Consider the following 24,739-nt stretch of genomic DNA (forward strand, 5'->3'; position numbering starts at 1 on the left):
GAAGGAAGAAAAATGCTGATTGCAGCTTCTTGCAACAACTTAAACTATTTTGTGTTACAGAAAGGCCACGATAATAATTTCATGCACTCTAATGTTTAACATTTACATTAAAGACTCAAGCCATTCAATTTGTAATTTTTACCATCTGTATCTAACAGATCAATTTTATGTATACAAACTAAAGATACATAGAATACAGCTTGTACACAGTGTTGGTCAAAGTGAAAGCCAACAAAAAAGGACATTCAAATTATATTACTTTTCTGAACAGTTGGAAACCAGCATTAGTTCTGACAGTGCATAAATCAGGGTCTGTTGCAGCTAATGTGCCACTTCCAATACATATTGTCTTATTTCAGTCAGGGAAAGGTGTCCCTATGAAATCAAGTGATAGCTCCTGTGTCCAAGCATAGAGTTTATCCACTTCATGCTCCCACTCTTCATCTGAAGCTAAATAAGCATTTTGACTTTTCTCATCTTGATTGGAGCATGTGAGAAGCTGAGAGCCATCCTGTGCAAGACTGTGATGAGTGGGTTTACTCAATTTTTCCTGGAAATCATGTTGGTGAAAAGTAATAGATTTAAGAAAATTCAAACAAAAGCATCAATGCAGAGGGTCTTCAAATCTTATGGCAGTGTTGTAACTCTACACCATTTCCTAATAGGAAAAAAATACTCTTCCTGCTCATTGGAATAGCGTTCTTTACTCATTGATTACTTAATTACAGGAAAAGTGTAAATCACAATCATATTTCAATGGTACACTACACTAGTTTACGATGTGCAGACTAACAGTTGATACTGTACATGAACTTACAGGTAAGCATTCTAGCAAGGACTGAAATAACTTGCTACTTAGCTTCTCTTGCCTAGCTCCCTGTTTATCACCATATCAATAATAAATACAGTAATGTAAGAGGAAAACCTTCAATGCAAAGTGCTTCACTTTGTGCATGTAAGGTTCAAAAAGCCCTATCTGAGATACCCTACATTATATATTGCTCCATACCTGCAAAGAAGTCTTATATTTTGAAGAACCCTGATATGTACTAAATTCATTAGTCCTGAGAATTTTCTCAGTGAATGGGGATCAGCACCTTTCTGTTCTCATCAAGGTGAGGATGTGCTGGGAATGGAACACTTTGCATTTGAAGTACTGAGTGTCAGCATCACACACTCCCAACAATAACTTGCATTTATCTTATTCCTTTAAAGTAGAAAATATCCCAAGATGCTTTACAAAGAGTTGGGGAAAAAAATAAGGGATAAAGGAATGGATACTAAGCCATGAAGGGAGAGACTAGGAGGATGACAGGAAGCTTGGTCAAAAAGATGAATATCGAGAAGGCTGTTAAAGGTGAGCAGAGAGGTGGAAAAGCAAAGGGACTTGGGAATGTATGGAACGTGAGCAATGAGAGGCAGTGAGAAGGACAGTATAGAAATTGAGTTTAGAGGTGACAAAAGCATGGCTAAGGGTTCAGCAATAGTAAGGCTAAGGTGAAGGAGGAGGTCTCTGTGATAGAGAAGATGTAACTGCAACAATGGCAGTATTTGAAGCTCAGCTCAGGGTGGAACAGGTTGCCAAGGTTTTATGTGATCGGATTCAGTCCGAGTGAGTGGCTGAGGAGAGGGATTGAGTCATTAGAAAAGGTGCAGAGTTTGGGGGGGGGGCTGAAAATTATGGTTTTGGTCTTCCCAATGTTCAGTTAGAGAAAGTTGTGATTCATCCATGACTTGATATCATACAATTGTAAACAATTTTACAACACCAAGTTATAGTCCAGCAATTTTATTTTAAATTCACAAGCTTTCGGAGGCTTCCTCCTTCCTCAGGTAAATGTTCAGGAGCTCCTCGAAACCTACGCATTTATACATATAGAACAATACATGGTGTTTACAGAATGCCCCTGCAACTGCCCGTTGCCAAGGCAATCACCGTGTTCAGACAGAGAGGTGTCACCTGCAGAACCCCCGAATACACATTCAACAAAAAAACAAACAGGAAAAAAAAACAGAGAGAGGCAGAAACATCCGGAAGGCAGAGAAAGCCAGCAAATGACCCATTATATTAAAAACAGATAACATTTGTTCGCTGGTGGGGTAACGTGTAGCGTGACATGAACCCAAGATCCCGGTTGAGGCCGTCCTCATGGGTGCGGAACTTGGCTATCAATTTCTGCTCGACGATTTTGCGTTGTCGTGTTTCTCGAAGGCCGCTTTGGAGTACGCTTACCCGAAGGTCGGTGGATGAATGTCCATGACTGCTGAAGTGTTCCCCGACTGGGAGGGAACCCTCCTGTTTGGCGATTGTTGCGCGGTGTCCGTTCATCCGTTGTCGCAGCGTCTGCATGGTCTCGCCAATGTACCATGCTCTGGGGCATCCTTTCCTGCAACGTATGAGGTAGACAACGTTGGCCGAGTCACAGGAGTATGAACCATGCACCTGGTGGGTGGTGTCCTCTCGTGTGATGGTGGTATCTGTGTCGATGATCTGGCATGTCTTGCAGAGGTTACCGTGGCAGGGTTGTGTGGTGTCGTGGACGCTGTTCTCTTGAAAGCTAGGTAATTTGCTGCGAACGATGGTCTGTTTGAGGTTGGGTGGCTGTTTAAAGGCGAGTAGTGGAGGTGTGGGGATGGCCATAGCGAGGTGTTTGTCCTCATTGATGACATGTTGAAGGCTGCGGAGAACATGGCGTAGTTTCTCCGCTCCGGGGAAGTACTGGACGACAAAGGGTACTCTGTTGGTTGCGTCCCGTGTTAGTCTCCTGAGGAGGTCTATGCGATTTTTTGCTGTGGCCCGTCGGAACTGTCGATCGATGAGTCGAGCGTCATATCCCGTTCTTTCAGCGTCTGTAGGTGTCCATCGCGTTCCTCCTCGTCTGAGCAGACCCTGTGTATTCGCAGGGCCTGTCCAAAGGGGATGGCCTCTTTGACGTGGTTAGGGTGGAAGCTGGAAAAGTGGAGCATCGTGAGGTTGTCCGTGGGCTTGCGGTAGAGTGAGGTGCTGAGGTGCCCGTCTTTGATGGAGATTCGTGTGTCCAAGAAAGAAACTGATTCTGAGGAGTAGTCCATGGTGAGCTTGATGGTGGGATGGAACTTGTTGATGTTATCATGTAGTCTCTTTAGTGATTCCTTGCCGTGGGTCCATAGAAAGAAAATGTCGTCGATGTATCTGGTGTATAGTGTTGGTTGGAGGTCTTGTGCAGTGAAGAAGTCCTGCTCAAACTTGTGCATGAAAATGTTGGCGTATTGGGGTGCGAATTTGGTCCCCATGGCTGTTCCGTGTGTTTGGGTAAAGAACTGGTTATCGAAGGTGAAGACATTGTGATCCAGGATGAAGCGGATGAGTTGTAGGATGGCTTCCGGAGATTGGCTGTTGTTGGTGTTGAGTATTGATGCTGTCGCAGCGATGCCGTCATCGTGGGGGATACTGGTGTAGAGTGCCGAGACGTCCATCGTGGTGAGAAGTGATCCTGGTTCAACTGGTCCGTGGGTACTGAGTTTTTGTAGGAAGTCTGTAGTGTCGCGACAGAAGCTGGGGGTTCCCTGTACGATGGGTTTCAGGATGCCCTCGATGTATCCAGAGAGGTTCTCACACAGGGTTCCGTTGCCTGATACGATGGGACGTCCGGGTGTGTTGGCTTTGTGTATCTTTGGGAGGCAGTAGAAGTCTCCCACGCGGGGATTACGTGGGATGAGAGTGCGTAGGATGCTTTGAAGGTCTGGATTGAAGGTCTTGATCAGTTTGTTGAGCTGGTGGGTGTGTTCTTTGGTCGGATCTGCGGGTAACCGTCTGTAGTGTTCCTGGTTGTCCAGTTGTCGGTATGCTTCTTTGCAATAGTCTGTTCTGTTCTGTATGACTATGGCTCCTCCTTTGTCCGCTGGTTTGATGACGATGTTGCGGTTGGTCTTGTGAGCGTTGATGGCGTTGCGTTGCGTTGATGGCGTTGCGTTCCACATCATGATATCATACAGGCAGTTTGACAGCACAGAGGTAGTCAGGGAGTTGAGAGAGTGGTGAAGAGGTAGAGTTGGATGCCATCAACATACATATGGAAACTGCAGATGATATCACCAAGGGGAGCATGTAGATAAGGAAGAGGAAAGGGCCAAAGATACATCCTTGGGAGACCCCAGAGGTGATGGTGCCGGAGTGGGAAGAGAAGGCACTGCTGGAGATCTGCTGTTTACAATCAGAAAGGTAGAATCGAGCCATACAAGGGTAGTCCCACGGAATGGATAAGAGGAGATGTGAAGGAGGAGGATGATCCATTTGGTCATATCAAAAGATGCATAAAGGTCAAGGAGAAATAAAACACCACAGTTACAGACACAGAGGGTGTCATTAGTGACTTTGGTCAGGGCAAATCTCAGTGCTAAGAGCAGGGCAGAAGCCAGACTGGAGCAATTCAAACAGTGAGTTTTGTGACAGATTGGCATCCAGGTCAGGTATAGGATAGCACAGGTATAAGCTCCACTCCGCCCCGACACTGCTTCAGCCCCAACTTCAGAAGAGTACCCCCTACTGGACCAGTGTGGTATTTTGTTTTCATTTCTCACACCAACTATCCTTGGACCTGAATGATATTGCTAATCAGGGGCAGCATTGTGCAGTAGGCCCACACCCACTATGAACTCAATTGAGACTGCTCAAATTCTTTTCACATGGGACCCTTACAGCCAACAGATAGATGGGACTTTCATCCCACCATGCTGGGCCAGTTTTGAACTCAGGTGCCAGAGGTGACAGTCCAGAGTCTATCCCACTGCCACCCAGTTCCCCAACTGTCTCCTTTCTCTTCCTGACTGTCAATTAAGATTGTATACTGTGTTAGTACACACATGATTGTCAGCTTCCGGTCAACATACAGCATTTCGGCAGGTAGCAGGATAATGGAAAAGCATTCCAAATGGGGTTGCATATTGAAAGCGAGATAAAGTGTAAAATGACGGCCATATAGAATGACAGAGAAGATCAGAGACTGGCTGAGGCAGTGGTGCACTCTGGGACCTTGGTTCACATCCAGCACAGTCTCCTCTTGCTGCTGTCCTTAAAGGTAATACATGAAATGAGTTTGGAGCCTCTTAACCTAGTTCCTAGTGGGTGTACTCAGCAAATTGACCATTGAATTAATTCACTTCATCAACGAAGCATTGTTTAATGTATCAGACTTGGACTATGACATAAAATTAATTCAACTGTTTTAACCAATACTGGATTAACCCGTGTAGTCATCGTTCTTTACGTAATAAGAGGTAGGGAAATAAAACATTTGTAAGTAAGCCACATGGTTTTACCTCTTTGTTTTTATCCAAACCATAAATCTTTCTCATTTTGGAAACCTTTAGTCGTGCTTTGTAAGAACGGCGTTGTGACTTTCTTGATGTTTCTGAGGACTTTGGGGATCGACGTGGAGAGATGTGTGTGCCTGGAGATGGTGACCTAGGAAATTAAACATAGGTTTTTATTTAATAAAAGCTTTTCTGGAAGGTGTTGAGAGTGATCCTTTGAAAAGTAACTGGCTCATGGTTATGACACTTGTCAACAAGTTATGAATACTCCTGCTTCAACGCCTAAACACTACAACAGTTTACATTTATATAACACCTTGTGTTATGTAAAGCAGAAAAATGTTCCAAGGTGCTTCACAGAGGCATAAGGAAAAACAGACGCTGAGCCAAAGGAGAGATTAGGATGGGTGACCAAAAGCTTGGTCAAAGAGGTAAATTTTAGTTGTGGGGGAGGAGTCTTAAAGGAAGAGAGGGACGTAGAGTGTCTGCACAATTTAGAGAGGGAATTCCAGAGTGTGAAGGCATGGCTGTCAATGGTAGGATGGTAGGATGGGGGATGCACAACAGGCCAGAGTCAGAGGAACAGAGAGTTTGGAGGGGGTGGTTTGTAAAGCTGGAGGAAATTACAGAAATAGGGAGGGTTGAGGCCATGCAGGGATTTATACACAAGGATTAGAATTTTAAAGTTGAGGCATTGGAGGAGCAGAGGCCGATGTAGGTCAGCAAGGACAGGGGGTGATGAGCGAGAAGGAATTAGTGTGGGATACGAAATAGGAAGCAGAGTTTGGATGAGCTGAAGTGTACGGAGGGTGGAGGATGGGAGGCTAGTCAGCAGAGCAGCAGGCTTGGAGGTGACAAAAATATGAATGATGGTTCAGCAGAAAATGGGTTGAGGTGGGGCAGAAACGGATGATATTACAAAGGTAGGCGGTCTTTGTGTTAGAGAAGATATCAGGTTGAAAGCGCAGCTTGGGGCTGAAAAGGACGTTGAGGTTGTGAACAGACTTGTTCAGTCTGAGACAATGGCCTGGGAGGGGGTTGGAGTGAATGGCGAGAGTGCGGACTGTGTGGCAGAGGAGCAAAGATGATGGCTTCAGTCTTCCCAATGTTTAGCTGGTTGAAGTTATAGCTCATCCAAGACTGGATGTCAAACAAGCAGTATGACAGCACAGGCACTGGAAGGGTCAAGAGAGGCTGTGGAGAGGTAGAGCTGGGTGTCATTGGCATGTATGTCTGACCCTGTCTGCAGATGATGTCATCAAGGGACATCTTGTATATAAGGAAAAGGAGGGGACTGAGGATGGATCCTTTGGGGACTCTGGAGCTGAATGTGTGGAAGTGGAAAGAGAAGGCATTGCTACAGATGCTCTGGCTACAATTGAATAGGTAAGAGTGCGACCAAGCAAGGGCAGTTACATAAAGCTGGACAACGGAGGAGAGCCATTGGAAGAGAATTTCCCATGTACTAAAAGTTAGCGGGTTTTGTTATGGAAATTAGTCATAATTAAGTTGTGAAACAAAAACAGAAATTGCTGAAAATACATAGCAGGTCACTCAGCAACTGTGGACAGAACAAGTAAGTTAATGTTTCAGGCACACAGCCCTTCATTGGAACTGAAAAAATGAAAGCTCAACAAACATTTTAATAGAATCAGAGCAAAGGGGAAGAAGAAAAGTCCCAGTGGAATGACCTGTAAACTGGTTAAAAAGAAAAATAAAAGACAGATAGATGATTGTGATAATCTTTACATCAGACAATGGGAAGAAATTAAAGAAACAAAGAACATGTGAATAGCTACGACAGTGGGAGGCAACCCATTGAAGAGATGAATTGAAAACCTCTTGATCAGTTCTGAAATTAAAACAGGAGAAGTTGGCAAAATAGCATGGTCTCCACTGGCCCTCAAAAGAGAAGAAAAGCAGGCCAATACCAAGGGCACAGATTCCCCCATCCAGTCTCATCCAGATTACTAATGTGTTGTGATGAAGGGTCTCCACCCCAGGTATCACCTCCCTTCCCCCCGACACCGACAGACTCATCCCACACACCAGCACCCCTTACTATAAAATATCAACCAATATTCTAATGCAAAATGTTTATTTTCATCTGCACTCTCACCCTTCCTTGTGTAAGCACTTTGTCTGGTAAGGTATTAAATGTGACTATAGTTCTGTGTTTGTGGCTTTAGAACTGTAATGCTGCTATATTTCCTGGTTATTACTGGTCTATCTATCTTATTGCATCTATCTTACATATTGCATTGGAGTCTGATTTCTGAATATAAAACACTACATTTTACAAAGTCAACCCCTTCTCTTAGATACCTGGTCTGAGAGATGGTTTTAATGTGTTGAAGTTGAATCTCTTCAGTAATCGGTTTAGAAAGCAAGTTTGGCAATACCTCCTTCAAACGCTGAGATAAAGTTCTGCTTTGAGCATAGTCTACAATGTCATATATAATTGTTGTTCTGGGCAGGTTTGTCAGGGTCAACATTCGCCAGTAGTTGTCTCTGCCTCCAAGATAGGCTGGAGTCTCATCCAGATTACTAATGTACTACACAAGAATAACACAAATAAGAAAATAAGCAGCATACTCTTCAATAACAGAGTTCCTGCACTGTAACATTATCAGTATAAGTCATGTGATTTTGTTTCACCCACACTAATTTATTGCTCTTCTCTGTTACCTCCCAGAAGAAAGAACTAAAATGGCTTTACTTTCTTCAAATATTTATTGAAAAGCAGGACCCATGTATTTAACTTTGGGAGGAAAAAACATAATTTATAAAAGGCCAAGAGATGGTTGGCCTCCTAATTCTTTTAACTAGATACAGACAAGTTATTTTCAGCATACGGTAGCCTAGTGGTTATGGTACTAGACTAGTAGCCCATGAGTTCAAATCTTGCTATGGCAGTTGTGAAATTCAATTCAGTAAATCTGGTAATTTTATGGGCTAGCACCAGGAAAGGTAAGCAGGAAAGCATCCAGATTGTCGTAAAAACCCAACTGGTTGACTAATATCCTTCGGGGAAGGGAGCCTGCCACCCATACCCAGTCTGGCCTACATGTGACTCCAGTTCCATACTATGTGGTTGACTCTTAATGCCACCCAGTTATAAACAGTCACTACAAAGTTCAATAATAATAAGGAAATCAGACTGATCTACCAGCCTGAACACAGGCATTTTATTAGGATATGACTAATACAATCTCAGCCCAGTCAACCCTCATCAACATCTGGGGGCTGGTGCCTAAGTTGAGAGAGCTGGCCCACAGACTGGTCAAACAATAGCTTGACATAGTCATACTCACAAAGTCATATCTGTTGGCCAACATCCCAGATTCCTCCATTACCATCCCTTGGTATGTCCCATCCCAATGGCAGATAGACCTACCAGAAGTGAGTGTACAGTGATATATAATGTCCCTAGGCACCCTCAACATAAACATCAGGCCCCATGAAATCTCATGGCTTCAGGTCAAAAAAGACCAAGGAAATCTCCTGCTGATCTCCATCTAATGACCCCCTTTAACTGACGAATCAGTACTCCTCCATGTTAAATATTACATAGAGGATGCTCTGAGGGAATCAAGGGCATAGACTGTACTCTGGGTGGGGACTTCAATGTGGCTTGGTAGTGCCACCATGGACCAAACTGGTCCATGGTGGCACTACCAAGCCACATTGAAGTCCCCAGTGTTAGCCTGTGTCAGATGGTGAGGGGACCAACATGAGGCAATAATGTAAATGACCTCATCCTCATCAACCTACCTGTTGCAGATACATCTGCCCACAACAGCATTGGTAAAAATGACCACCACACAATGCTTGTGAAGACAAAGTCATGCTTCCATTGCAAAGACATCCTCAACTATGCAGTGTAGCACTACCACCATGCTGAGAGAGACAGCTTAAGGAGAGATCCAACAGCCCAAAACAGAACATTCATGCCATCGACCTTCATCAGCAGCAGAATTGTACACCACCATAATCTGTAACCTCATGGCCAAGCACATCCTTCACACCTTGATCACCATGAAGCCAGGAAGCTGACCCTGGTTCAATGCAGCTCTAGGCATACCTTAGAATGAGTTCCAAAACTAGTGAAGCTACTGCACCGAACTATCTGCATGCTAAACACCAAAAGCAGCACGTTACAGACAGAGCTAAATGGCCCCACAACAAACGGATCAGAGTCTTACCACATCCAGACAAGAATGGTGGTGGCCAACGGACAACTAATGGGATGAGGAGACTCCATCAACGATGTAAGTGCAAGACACAGGGGTGAAATGTTTACAAGTACGTTGGATATCCAACCATTTAGTAGTACATCACACACATTTTCAGGGCTGAATTAAATGGGGGCAGGAAGGCCCTGTCTGAAACAGGTGGAAGCTTTATTGTAATATTTAAATGAAGTTGTGATGATATTATTTTAACATGCACATGGTATCTTGTTGTTTGTGTGCATAACATTGTGATCTACCTGCCCATGTAAAATGGGCATCCAGGGTTGCTATGGACTGATGTGTATACGCAAGTTCATTTAAAGAACCCAGTAATAAGACTCAATGATCGATTTTCAGACCATTTCTGCACAGTTTTTCTTGTTTTTTTCCTGTTGTTACTGAGGTTTTCAAGAGCCTTAGTGACAATTGTGCTGCTGCCTTTTTTCCCCCAACAGCTCCAACAACACTACAATGGGTTTCTCCATGGAGGAAGAAAAGGACCAACAGAGAAATGCTAGGCAAAAGAGGCAGCAGCAGATACATTCTGCACCCACCCAATTGTGTGCCGCCATTTTTCCACCTGGACCTGGCTAAAGATATAAACAGTGAAAAATCTGTTCTCAGCTCTGTAACAGCACATCCAACAATCCTGCTCCCAGCAAGTAGAAATGCCCAAAAGGAGCACAATCAGAGAATCTGTGCCAACGTTGTATAGGGTTGCCAACTCTGGTTGGACATATTCCTGGAGGCGTCATCACATGACCTCCAGCCTCCAACCACCCCGCCCCCCCACCCATTCCCATCATTGGTTGCCCAACACGTCCATCTTCACGGAGCACTGCCTTCCCACACCAACAGACTCTTCATTACTCGATTGGATGATTCTTGACTGTCAGTCAAACAGCCTTTTTTCCCATGTCCGATACTTTTATAACTAATAAACAAAAGTGTTCAAAGAAAATTTTTTTAAAACACAATTTTTAATGCCGCTATGATTTTTCTCCCGGGTTTGCTCGCAGCAGTATCCTGGAGATTAATCTTTAATTCCTGGAGACTCCAGGGCAATCCTGGAGGGATCGCAATCCTGGTATTGTAGCCTTATTTCCAATCCATACTGGCGTTGAACACCACTCCCTGCTGGGAACAGAGTCGCTGAAATTACCTATAAAATCAGACAGCTTCATCCACTCTATTATTTTAGTAAATTGTAGCATTACAAAATCAGCTTTCAAACCTGCATATAATCTTTCACTGTAACAATATCAACTTCATCTGCTATTTTGGTTCTTTGATACTGAAGGTTATCCTGTATTATAAGATCGTAGAATTTCCTGTGTCCCATAATTCTGCAGGAAGCAGCTGCTGCCTGTTAAGAAAAGAAGCCCGTAGTCTCTTTAATCTTTTTTAAAATAATATTTCATGAATGAAAGTAAAGCTGTGAATGATAATGTTGTAGCACAAAAAAAACACAATTCATACCGGCTCCTTCCTAAACCTTCCCAAAAGACAACAAAACAAATCAATCATAAAAATTTAAGCAATAAGGAATCTCTTAACTGTTTTATGATAAGTATTTCAAGTTTGTTAGCATTTCTCACAGGCTGTATTAGAATGTTGCTTTCCCCTCTCTGAAGTTTCTCTTTGCATATATTTCATACAGGGTTAATTCTGCACCATTGTTCCTCATGCACGTGTGCCACTAATGTACTGACCTCACCTCTCCCGAGCTTGCAAGGTTGGATCATTTAAATTATTAAAATATGCTCCTTGTTCACATTAGCCCAGGGGCAAGGAATGTACTGCTAAAGAGGGTGGGATATCTGGGGTGACCCAAGGTTGCTGGGAAAATGTAAATGGGTCTGACCACTTCAAGTTAAAGTTGAGTGATCGCATGGGGCCAGAATTCTTCAGGCTTTAGAAAGGCTGAAAATTGTTCTTAAAATATTTGTTAGCCTTTCCAATGTGTACTGGGGGAAGATATGGCAGGCAAAAAACAAGAGTAAGTGAACCCAGTGCCTGGGCATACAGCAGTCCGTGGGAAAATGATGGAGCCCCATCTCCCCTGCGACTGCTTGGAAAAATGGATATATTCTACATGAGGTGGGTGCAAGAAGAGTTTGCCCTGTTTAACATACAGGTCACCCTCCTTACAAGACAGCAGTGCACCATGCCTGGCAGGTGTGGCAGCCTGTTCAACACTGTGTACAATCTTCAGGGCCAGGAACAGGTATGGAAAAAGACAGGATACTTTAAAGAACCTGGCAAGATAAGACTACTTAACAGTACCATGTACCAGATAGGTGAAGCAAAAATGTATGCCAGAAAATGTTACCTGTCAACCTGTTTCACGTTTACTGCTCACTCATGCCAAGCTCTCACATGATCTCACAATTCTTCAGTACATCACATGCACATGCATAATTCAGCAGGGCACATATTCAAAATGCAACTTACAACTGAATCCCTTGCCATACTCACATCTTCCAAGAGTGCCACATATCAAACCATTGTAACATAAACATGGTCACTTATTGACACCCGATGGGCTCAGAGCAATTATCAGTGTACTTTGGGAGACAATGGGCAGCTATTTCAATCGATCCAGAGGGAAAGAACATGAAAGTACTGGTCATGCTTAACGTCACATTCGTTAGCTGGTTGATACATGTATGAGCAGTGTATTATCTGATATGCTTCTAACCATGAGCACTGATTACTGAGTACTGATACTGGGTGACCATAAAAAGGAAAGACAGTAGATTCAACTTGATCATAAAATAATTAATCAAAAGATATGTTTAAATGTTTAAGCTTACTGCCAGCAATATTCAAGTGTTTATACCTGAATAAAATGAATGCCACTGGCACAATGCTAATGGAGGGATTAAGAGTAACTTGTCCCTGTACAGACCAGAATAATCCCAGTAACTGTGTATGTGTATGGGGGAGTGGGAGGCAGGATGGTGGTGGGGAGGGTCTTTGGTTGTGTGTATACAAACATCAGGTAAAGACAGGATTAGGCTCAGGTGTGATATCCTCCACAGTTGAATAGTTTGCCAACACTCACTGTCAAGGTTCACACGTGGTATTGGAGGATGACTGCCACCTGCTGAGCCCAGCAAGGGAATCAATCCATTCTGGAGGGGAGAAAATTGATAGAGAAAAATCAGTTACCTCAGTCGCAGGCTTGATTATTCTTTTCCCACTGATGTATTGATTCTTATAATTTCCAGTGTGCTGATAAATTTTAAATACAAGGATAGGAGGAAATTCTTCTCCAGCAAATCTGAGGGAAAATAGGAAGATTGATTCCAGTAAGTGGTGTCAGCTGTTCTATGTAACTGCGCTGTTTCATGTTTGAAGTTAGAAGTCATGAGTGATGCATTCCTGGTCCACCATTCAACATTTAAATGAGCTGACCCTACGAATTCAAGTGGGGTCTCGTCACAATTGACCGGCAGGCAGAAGCCCTGCCCTGTTGGTGTTACTGCAGCGCAAACAGCAATCTGGTTATGTGCTACATTAAAAAAACTTACAAAGCAGAACTTTAAAACAAACATATATATATTTTGACACATTGAAACAGCTCTTAATGTCTGTTTTTTTTAAAATTAAGAATATTTTAGATGAAAATGATGAACAACTACAGAGAACTGGTGAACTAGAGTTGTATTCTCTGTACCACTATGAATTTCTCAAATATGGGCCAATTCTGTGTTCATTTATTTTGTGTTTCTCTTTTCTTTACAGGCATGTTACAGTTGCTTTGTTAGATAGTGCCCCACAGAACTTACCTGAACCTAACCTTATACGCCATGCTGGTATCCTTCAGAAGCTCAGCATCGGAGGGTTGCAGCTTCCTTAGAATGTCAGCTGTCAGACAGTGTTCCTATCACAGAAAGCAACAGTGGCAAATTTGTACAGATTTTCACACAAGTGCAGCAGAAAATAAACCGCACGAGAATGTATGCTTTGGGCAAAATAGCACTGACTAATTAAAACACAATGAAGACTTTTCATTCTCATTAATATCTTTTAAAGTCAGACATAACCACTGCATTCAGTCAAATATAATAATGTAGAAGAGAATTATTATCTTTTTGTAAAGTCATTTTTTTAAAAAAAGGATTGGCTAAACTTAAATTAAAATTCTGGAAGCCAAGCCTAAATTTATTGGATGGATTTTGCTGGTTCATGACCGGACTGTTATATCCGATCATTGACCAATACTAATGGTAGTGAGCAGAAATGTAGATAATAAAGTCTGACTAGAAGGGCAGGGCAGTCTGCGACACCCTATGGACACTGACACACAATCTTCAGTTCTGGAGAATCTCTCATCTAAATAACAGTCACTGGAGCACCAGTTCTTAAAAATTCATAAAGCAAAGGCCACGGAGATTTAAAGAAGAAACACTGCCTTTCTCCATTATTAACAGCCTGCAAAAATGGATTCTATTATTACACTTACCGCTGCACAGATTGTGTGCTTGAGTAGGCGAAATAGCTGTTTATTTCTGTAAGAATGCCATGATGTCTGAATGATTCTAGCTGCAAAATCTGAATTAATTCTGAAACACAGAAAGTAAAGATCATCTGATTATATTGGAATCATTTATTGTGTCAAAATTGTCATCTATATGAGGGATTTGCATAGTATAGGTAAGGTAAGAAATACTTCAATCTATCTGCTACAAGAAAAATGCACTAACACATTCCCAAAGCAGAATTCATTATTGATTCCTCCTTTCTCTAATCATGCCTCCTCCTTTTCCATTGAATTATTCTTAAATGGACAGTCTCAGGATTGTCTATTTCTGTGCTCCTTGCTCCTACCTCCAAAACATACGGTGGGAGCCAGAAGAAGAGCATAAAGGCACATAAAGAAAGATAGTTATGGTAGAGAAAATATAAGCTAATTAGAAGAATAAAAATAAGAACAACAAGGTTAGCAGAATGAAGTGTTTATTTTTTATTAAGTGTTCATGTTTATTAAAATTGTATAGTGCAGGGTCAATATTACAAATACAAAGCTAATCCTGACATTTCGGTGGGTTAATTGATTTATTTGTTAAGTGCTTGAGCTAGAAATTTACCAAAACTCTCTGGCCAAAGGAAACAGTCATTCCTCTGAACCTAACAGTACAGCAGTCTAAAGGTTAAATACCATGCTCTGACATAGATGGTATTTTAGATCTGCATGTATCTAATAACTAAAACCAAAGTAGGTGCAAAGGTTTGACTCCCACAACTACCTGAATTACACTTCTTCCCACCCCACTTCCTGTAAAGACTCCATTCCCTTTTCCCCGTTTCTCATATGGGCTGCATTTGCTCCGATAATGTCACCTTCCACACTGAAGCTTCCAAAATGTCCTCCTGAGAAATCCCCCCTGCCATGGTAACAGCACGGGTGTGTCCCAATACCCGTGCTTGTGCCCTCACCCCTTCCTCTCCACTTCCCCCCACACCACCCTCATCACACAACCATGATAGGGTCACTCGTCCTCATCTTCCACCCCCCAGCCTCTGCATTCAACAGACCACCTTCTGCCACCTCCAACATTACCCCATCACCAAACACATCTTTCCCACCCTTCTTCTCCTCTCCCCACTTTCCAAAGGAACCGTTCCCTCTGTGACACCCCAGATCACTCTTCCACCTCCTATCACCAGTTCTCCTTCCCTTGGCACCTTCCCATGCAAACTCAGGCAATGAAACACCTGCTTATTCACCTCCTCCCACACCACTGTCCGGGTCCCCAAACGCTCCTTCATGATGAGACAGCAATTTATGTGTACTTCCTCCAACCTAGCATACTGTATTCGCTGCTCATGGTGCAATCTCCTCTACAATGGGGAGACCAAATGCAGATTAGGTGACTGTATTGCCAAACACCTCCGATCTGTCTGCAAGTGTGACTCCAAGCACCCTGTCACCTGCCACATTAATTCCTTGTCAATCTTCCACACTGACTTTTTATTTGGCCTATTACACTGTTCTAATAAAGCTCAATGCAAGCGTAAGGAACAGCACCTCTTTATATGAGGCACTTTGCAGTCTCTGGCCTTAATAATGACTTTAATAACTTCAGACCTTAACTGCAGCTCCCATTTTCTCTTCAGCAGGTAGTGCTGGTGATGTGGGATGGGTGTGCCTACATTTTTTGAGGGAACAGTTTAGTGCTGTGGTGGGGATCCTCCCTCGGAACACTGTGCTGGTGAGGTGGTCTGCACCCTTGGTATCAACTTGTGTTTTTTCTTCTCCCAAGCTCCTGGGCTGTTAAAACCTGCTTCTCTTTCCCAATTTTTCATACTCCCATTTCCTACCTGCTGCATCTCCCTCTTTCTTTGCTATTCACTTGTTCTCTGTGGGTCATGGTGTCCTTCATTTTTTTGATTGCTTTCATTAGGCCTCATGCTAATATCACTTCTGCCATTTAACCATCTTCTGTTTTCCACTAATGCACTTTACAAGTCATTCTATTTCTTCTCTCATGTGTGTGTGCTTTTTTTCTTCTTTCCCCTCCCCTTTGTTCTGTTCCTTTCTGTCATATCCTCCAGTTTTGGTGAAGGGACCACACCCGAAACATTAACACATCTGTTCTCTCCACAGATGCTGCCTGACCTGTGTTTCTAGCATTATCTGTTTTTGTTTATGGATTTAAATTATATAGATTATGACACTCATTTTGTTTTTAAATGGGAAGTGAATTGACAGCACATAAATTGTGCCATTTTAAGAAAATCATAATCGGGCCCTTTATTTCCTCAAAGATTATACAAGTAGTTTTTTTACAAGAATCAAACGCTACAGATAAACAAAGAGAAATTTGAAGCGGTAGTCAGCCTGACAATGAAATGAATGCATAGACAGACAGGAGATTGGAACAGTGATTATGTAAATGGAGGAACAGAGATAGGTGATGGGACATTACCAGCAGTGCAACAGATAGGACAGCAGTGGGAAATATTTAAAATGGTGATCAATAGAGTTCAGGAGAAATATATTCCTCTAAAAAACAAGAACAAACTAACCAGTAATGAAACACCATGGATGAATAAAAAGATAAGGGTAACATTGAAACAATAAAAGGCATACTCTAAGTACATAGACAATAAAGGAGAGGATGACATAAGGGAATACGAAGAGGTTAGGACGAATGTCAAAAGAAGTTACAAAAGCAAAGAGGAACTGCGAAATTAAATTATCAAGGAATATAAAAAGAAATAGTAAAGCATTCTATAGACACATAAATAACAAAGGAAAAATCAGAATAGGGATAGGGCCACTAAGATATGTACAAGATAAACTCACAGATAATGACAGCAAAATGGCAGAAATATTGACTAGTTACTTTGCCTCAGTATTTACCAGGGAGACTAACAAGGTGGGCATTAGATTAGAAGAAGAGATCAAAAAAGGTATAAAGACATTTAAAGGGGGAAGATAATTCATACAACTAATCATACTTAGGGAGGATAAAACCCCTGGTCTGGATGGATTGCATCCATGCATATTAAAAGAAGTTAGGGAGGAGATAGCAGAGGCATTATTACATATATATAAAAATTCATTAGGAAAGTGAATAGTGTCACAGGACATGCGGACAGCTAATGTTATTCCTATATTTAAAAAGGGAGATAGAACAAGTCCAGGGAACTATGGACCAGTTGGCTTAACGTCAGTGGTAGGAAAGATCTTTAATCAAAGATATAATAGAAAAACATCTAGAGAACGAAAATATAATAAAGAATAGTCAGCACGGATTTCAGAAGGGAAAGTCATGCTTGACCAATGAAGTAACAGAAAGAGTAGACAAGGGTAATGCAGTAGATGTAATATATTTGGATTTTCAAAAGACCTTCAATAAGGTACCTCATTGTAGATTCATGACTAAGGTCACAGCATGTGGAGGCAGGGGACAGGTAGCAGAATGGATAGCAAGCTGGCTACAAAACAGAAAACAGAGAGTGAGGGTCAAGGGTAGCTACTCAGACTGGCAAAAAGTGGGAAGTGGTGTTCCACAGGGATTGGTGCTGGAACCACTGTTGTTCACAATTTACATCAACGATTTGGACTCGGGAATCAGAGGCACAATTTCAAAATTTGCGGATGACACAAAATTGAGGGGTGTAGTTAATACAAAGGAAGAATGCGTTAAAATGCAAGAAGACATTAATAAACTTTCAGAATGGGTGTGTAATTAGCAAATGAATTTCAATATAGATAATTATGAGGTCGTATATTTTGGTAGGAAGAATAAGGAGGCCATATTGCTTGGATAATAAGAGTCTAAATGGGGTAGAGGAACGAAGGGATCTCGGGATGCAGATGCACAAATCACTAAGGGTAGTGATGCAGAATAATAAGACCATAAAAAATGGTAAATCAAGCATTGGGGTTCATTTCTAGAGGGATAGAATTGAAAAGCAGAGAAGCTATGTTAAACTTGTATAGAACCTTGCTTAGACCACACTTCTGGACTCCATATTATAAAAAAGATATAGAGGAAATGGAGAAGGTGCAAAAAAGATTCACAAGGATGATACCAGAACTGAGAGGATATACTTATCAGGAAAGACTATACAGGCTGGTGCTCTTTTCTCGAGAAAAGAGAAGGCTGAGGGGTGACCTGATAGTGGTCTTTAAGATAATGAAAGGGTTTGATAGGGTAGATGTAGATAAAATGTTTCCACTTGTGGGAGAGACCAAAACTAGAGGTCATCGATATGAGATAAATCCAATAAGGAATTCAGGAGAAACTTCTTTACCCAAATTGTGGTAAGAATGTCGAATACCACAAGGAGTAGTTGAGGCAAATAGCATAGATGTATTTAAGAGAAAACTAGATAAGCACATGAGGGAGAAGGAATAGAAGGGTATGCTGATAGGGGTAGATGAAGTAGGGAGGGAGGAGGCTCATGTGGAGCATAAATGCCAACATAGACCAGTTGGGCCGAATGGCCTGTTTCTGTACTGTAGATTCAATGAATGCATTTTTTGGTGTAAGGGACAAACATTTTTGCATTAATCCAAATCTTTTTTTACTCTATTCTAGTAACCTATTAATGTTATTTATGTTAAACTTAAGAGTAACACAAAACTAAACAAAACATATGAATCAGTTTATTTTGTTAATGAAAAACATTTGTGAATTACTTACATCTTTGGTTCACATTTTTGTATGTATGATGTTGTTGCTTTATTATTCTGTAATAAGCAATCATTTTGCAGAGTTGAACAGAAACATGGTGAACATATACTTTCCAATTCAGTAGAATCCATTGTTAGTATTTCAAAATCATTCTGAAGTCACAAAAAGGAGTTACAATAATTAACTCATCATACTGTCTGCATCATTGTTAAGTAATGCTTTTAGAAAGTATTTTGAGAAGACATCAATGCTGTATCAGTACAGTAAAATGACCAGGCACTTAATCATTTTCACACACCATAGTGTTTCACAATAGGAATTTTGTTAATGCTTAAACATAAACCAACAAGCATAAATCAGCTAGTCAATTACTGCTTGTAACCTAGTTCATCAAAAGCAGATTGATTATTCTTAAGAAAGCTAGGGAATTGGTGAATTTATTGGATTATCCTGCATTTACCAGACCATCCTGATTATTTTACTGAATTAAAGAGATTCTGTGATCTTAAGAAAATACTGAGAGGGGCAAATATTACCTAAACTCATTTTACTCTGCAAGGAACAAGACAATCCATCATGATGCAGAAGAGTTTATAGATTGCCCAACTATGACAGCAACAGTAAGGGCAGAATGCTAATAAGTACGTTCTTTAACATTTGGTATTCTACAGTATCACCTTGCTCCTGCGCCGCGACAGTCACCCGAGCCATCTTCCGCTTTGTCTGGAGATCAAAAATGGACCGTGTCCGCAGGGTCACGATGTACAAATCTCCAGAGAAAGGGGGGAAAGGCGTGCCCAACGTGGCCCTCATCCTGATGGTCACCTTTGTGTGCGGCTGCATCAAGCTGTGCATAGACCCTCAGTACGCAAACACAAAGTGTCACTACGTGCTGAGGTTCTACCTGTCCCCGGTGTTGAGAAGGATGGGCCTGGCCACGCTGCCACGGAACGCTCCGTCCAGTTGGACCGTTCCGCCCCACCTGTCCTTCGTGGAAAGGTTTGTGCAGGAAAACACCTTTGACCACAAGGCGATCAGCAAGTGGTCCGCACGTAACGTCCTCGAGACCCTGCGGGAAAAGGAGATGGTGGATCCTGTCGGTTGGTTCCCCGAGCAGACTGTCAATGTCATTTGGCAGAGCGCCTCATCGCCAGAGCTCTCAAACAAGCACCAAGACCTAGCTTGGCTGGTGGTGAGAAGGGCCCTTCCCGTCAGATCCTTCATGCACTCCCGGACTCTCAGCGCCACCGCGCGCTGTCCCAGAGGAGGCTGCGGTGGAGACGAGACCATCACCCATCTCCTTATGGAATGTGCCTTTGCAAAGAAGGTCTGGAGAGAGATGCAGTGGTATCTGTCCAGGTTCGTCCCGAGCAGTTCCGTAACACAGGATTCTGTGCTCTACGGGCTGTTCCCGGGGACGCACACTGAGACGGACATCAGCTGCTGCTGGAAGACCATCAACTCGGTGAAAGACGCCCTTTGGTCTGCCCGAAACTTGCTGGTCTTCCAGCACAAGGAGCTGTCCTCGACCGAGTGTTGCAGACTGGCACATTCCAAGGTCCAGGACTACGTGCTGAGGGACGCACTGAGGATGGGTGCGGCCGCCGCAAAGGCCCTGTGGGGAAAGGCAACCGTTTAGAGCCTTCCCGCCATTGTAAACCGAGGGGCTGCAATCAGGGAAAAACCCCCTCGGGCAGAATGTAAAATTCAAATTGCTGTAATGTAACTGTAATGAATCTAAAATGGACCAGAAATGAATCTGTAAGCAATAATCTGTGTTGAGTATGATGCAATGAGACACCCTAGAGTGTCATGAACTGTAATTATGTCCAATGTGTTCATTGTACTGCACTTAACGTAACCTGCAAATTGTATAATCTGTATTGTGTACGTTTGGAAAGTGATATGACAACTGTATTGTATGTACTGCTGCAAATTTTATGAATAAAGTATATTTTTTGAAAAAAAAATCATCCTCCTTTAGAGGAATATGTAAGCTGTCTCATTGAGGTTGAGATGACACGCTTGGCAAAGGGTAATTGGAAATGAGGTCAGATCTCTGACAAATAATCTGAGCCAGGCAAGTCTGCAGTACTCCAGGATGTGGCTGATGATTGATTTGCCAGCCTGGCTCACTGATGGTACCTGAGGAGGAATAGATCTATCAGAGGGAGCTGGAATTCTTCCCAGCGAACTCCAGATAACCACGCAAGTCAATGCCCTAACAGGTAAGATGATCCAAGCTAGACCAACATCACAAAGCTTTCTAGTCCTCTGTTCTTTCTATGTTATGGGTGCTTATGAAGCAGTTATTAGGGGGAAGCTATTTCTTTAGCAAAATGCAAAGGTTCAAGAGAAGAACTTGGCTAATCAAATGATAAGAAGAAAAAGCTGCAAATACTGGCAATTCAGTCACAGAGAAAGCTGTTTGTGACTATGGTTAGGGCCATTTTGGTGCTGTAGCAGGGGCAGAAACCTGATTGGAGAGACTTAAACAGGGAGAGATGGGTACAGATTTGGGAGGCGATAACACATTCAAAGACTTTGGAGAGGAAAGGGAGGTTGGAGATGGAGCAGTAATTTGCAAGGACAGAGGGGTCAAGAGTGGTTTTTTTAGGAGGAGGTGATGGCTGTGGTTCTAAAAGTGAGTGGGGCAGTACCCGAAGAGAGGTGTACAATGTTAGCTAGCATAGGTCCCAGGAAGGGTAGTTGCAAATTCGAGATAAAATTAGTGAGCATTTAGAAATACATCAATTAATCAAGGACAGTCAGCACCGATTTGTTAAAGGCAAGACGTGTTTCACAAATTTAATAGAATTTTTTTTGACTGGATCCATTTTTGCTCTCCGTACATATAGATTATATGAACTTATGCACGTGGAACACAATCTTGAAACTTCTTGATGATGCAAAAGTAAGGGGTTTGGCACACAGTGAGGACTGTAAAAGACTTCAGGAAGGCATACGCAGGTTAGCATAATGTGTATGTCTTCCTGGGAAGATAGGTGGCAGATGCAATTTAATGTTCATAATTGCAATGTAATATATTTTGAAAGGAGCAATAAGGAGTGGGAACATACACACAATGGAAAAACACTGAAGGGTGTGGATGAACAGAGAGATCTACGGGTTCAAATACATAATTCCCTGAAAGCAAGAGTGCAGGTAGATAAATCCATAAAAAATGCTAACAGCATTTTGGATTTTATAAAAAGGGGTATAGAGTACGAGTAAAGAAGTAATGATAAGTTTGTACAAAGCATTGGTTAGACCACACTTACAGTACCATGTGCAGTTTTGGGTACCTCATTATAGAAGGGGCATTAAAGTCATAGAGAGCCTACAGGGTAGATTCACCAGGATGGTAAACTACAGTTATGAGGAAAGACTTGAGTTACTGCGACTGTTTCCACTACAGCAGAGAAGACCAAGAGGAAATGTAATAAAGGCTTTTAAAATTAGGAAAAGTTTTGATAGAGTGAAGAGAGAATGACTATTTTCTCTGGTTGGGGTGTCAATGAAGTGGATTATCAATTTAAAATTGTCACTGTGAAGAGGGGTTAGGTAAAGTTTCTTTACACAGAAGCATGGAATGTTTTGCCACATAGAGTGATTGAGGCAGAGACCATTACATCTTTTAAGGGAAAATTGGCTAAGTATTTGAAACAGAGAAAGATACAGTGCTATGGAGAGAGAGCAGGGTAGTGGGATTTGTCAAGATTGCTGTAGCAAAGAGCCAGCAGAAATAGCATGGGCCAAACAGCCTTCTGTATTGTAAGTTTCAATTGTTTTATGATTTTATTTACATACATTTAACTTAATTTCAATATTAAAATTAAAATTTTGTGCAACAGCACTTTAGGTCCTTCTTAAAAGGGGGGCATGAGGGTTGCACTAATGGTGTGGGGATCCAGCGAAAGGGATACGATTTCCCAGGCCTCGCTTTCACGTTGTGCACCGATGGCACTGATCCCACAATCCAGAAAATATACCCCCATGGAATGCCCTAAAGGGGGTATATAATGAAAATAAGCTGTGTGTTGATAAGTTTGAACTACCCATGACTTTGTAACATTTTACTGAGTGACAATGTTGCTGTTACACGCAAATACTATGGATCCTTTTTTTAAAAAAAAGATTTTGAGGACATTAATTTGAAATATATAAAGTAGCCACATCACTTAAACACCACATCACTTAAACAAAAGCATCTGCAGGCAGAAGGTCCCACAAAATGGCAATGAGTAATGTAGGGCACCTCTTCGGGCTGGAAGTTACAGTAACACTTTATTTGGAGTAATTTCGGCTTAGACGAGCCGCTGATTGATCATTTATCACCAGGACGATTCCCGTGTCGTTATTTTCTGGATTTTTTACAATTCGTTTCTTTCCCTCCACTGTCGAATTTTGTTGAATTTTTTTTTTAAATCACCACGAGGCTCGGACGTGGAAAAGGCCGATCGCATTTCATTCAAAACAAAGTTATCCCTGAACCCGAACGGGTAATAAAGGCGGTTGTCGAGTACCTGAGCTGTTCCTCACACCAGTGCCCGGGGTCTGGAGGGAGAGGCCCGGAGGAAATGCCCGAATAACCTCCCAGAGCCGCACGACGCCATGACAGTGTCACCGTAACCAGGCAACGGGGAGGGGAGAGATAGAAAGGGAAAGAGGGAGAGATAGAAAAGAGAAAGAGGGAGATATAGAAAAGAGAAAGAGGGAGATATAGAAAGGGAAAGGGAAAGAGGGAGAGATAGAAAAGAGAAAGAGGGAGAGATAGAAAGGGAAAGAGGGAGAGATAGAAAGGGAAAGGGAAAGAGGGAGAGATAGAAAAGAGAAAGAGGGAGAGATAGAAAAGAGAAAGAGGGAGAGATAGAAAAGAGAAAGAGGGAGAGATAGAAAGGGAAAGAGGGAGAGATAGAAAGGGAAAGAGAGATAGAAAGGGAAAGAGGGAGAGATAGAAAAGAGAAAGAGAGATAGAAAAGAGAAAGAGGGAGAGATAGAAAGGGAAAGAGGGAGAGATAGAAAAGAGAAAGAGAGATAGAAAGGGAAAGAGGGAGAGATAGAAAAGAGAAAGAGGGAGAGATAGAAAGGGAAAGAGAGATAGAAAGGGAAAGAGGGAGAGATAGAAAGGGAAAGAAAGATAGAAAAGAGAAAGAGGGAGAGATAGAAAAGAGAAAGAGGGAGAGATAGAAAGGGAAAGAGAGATAGAAAGGGAAAGAGGGAGAGATAGAAAAGAGAAAGAGAGATAGAAAAGAGAGAGGGAGAGATAGAAAAGAGAGAGGGAGAGATAGAAAGGGAAAGAGGGAGAGATAGAAAGGGAAAGAGGGAGAGATAGAAAAAAGAGAGGAAGAGATAGAAAGGGAAAGAGGGAGGGATAGAAAAGAGAGAGGGGGGATAGAAAAGGAAAGGAGAGATAGAAAAGAGGGAGAGATAGAAAGGGAAAGAGGGAGCGATAGAAAGGGAAAGAGAGATAGAAAGGGAAAGAAAGAGAGACAGAATGGGAAAGAAAGAGAGAAAGGAAGAGAGGGAGAGATAGAAAGGAAGAGAGGGAGAGATAGAAAAGAGAGAGGGAGCGATAGAAAAGAGAGAGAGGGAGAGATAGAAAGGGAAAGAGGGAGAGATAGAAAAGAGAGAGGGAGAGATAGAAAGGAAGAGAGGGAGAGATAGAAAAGAGAGGGAGAGATAGAAAAGAGAGAGAGGGAGAGATAGAAAAGAGAGAGGGAGAAATAGAAAGGGAAAGAGGGAGAGATAGAAGAGAGGGAGAGATAGAAAGGGAAAGAGGGAACAATAGAAAAGAAAAGAGGGAGAGATAGAAAAGAAAAGAGGGAGAGATAGAAAAGAAAAGAAAGAGGGAGAGACAGAAAAGAGAGAGGGAGAGATAGAAAGGGAAAGAGGGAGAGATAGAAAAGAGAAAGAGAGATAGAAAGGGAAAGAGGGAGAGATAGAAAGGGAAAGAGAGATAGAAAGGGAAAGAGGGAGAGATAGAAAGGGAAAGAGAGATAGAAAGGGAAAGAGGGAGAGATAGAAAAGAGAAAGAGAGATAGAAAGGGAAAG

At 42.2% G+C, this 24,739-nt stretch overlaps 1 protein-coding gene across 1 annotated transcript; it reads right to left on the bottom strand.

Moving 5' to 3' along the window:
* Positions 1-201: 201 nt before the first annotated feature.
* c11hxorf58 (chromosome 11 CXorf58 homolog) lies at positions 202-23,301 on the bottom strand. The gene is made up of 9 exons (XM_067992297.1): positions 23,212-23,301; positions 18,695-18,837; positions 13,999-14,098; positions 13,322-13,416; positions 12,702-12,813; positions 10,762-10,893; positions 7,618-7,847; positions 5,299-5,443; positions 202-550 (listed from the first exon to the last, which is right to left on the bottom strand). Exons 2-9 carry the CDS (start codon positions 18,814-18,816, stop codon positions 356-358), a joined length of 1,131 nt encoding a protein of 376 aa, XP_067848398.1. The 5' UTR covers positions 18,817-18,837; positions 23,212-23,301; the 3' UTR covers positions 202-355.
* Between the last annotated feature and the right edge of the window lie 1,438 nt (positions 23,302-24,739).

This window comes from Heptranchias perlo, chromosome 11 (assembly GCF_035084215.1).
Source record: "Heptranchias perlo isolate sHepPer1 chromosome 11, sHepPer1.hap1, whole genome shotgun sequence".
Lineage (NCBI taxonomy): Eukaryota > Metazoa > Chordata > Chondrichthyes > Hexanchiformes > Hexanchidae > Heptranchias > Heptranchias perlo.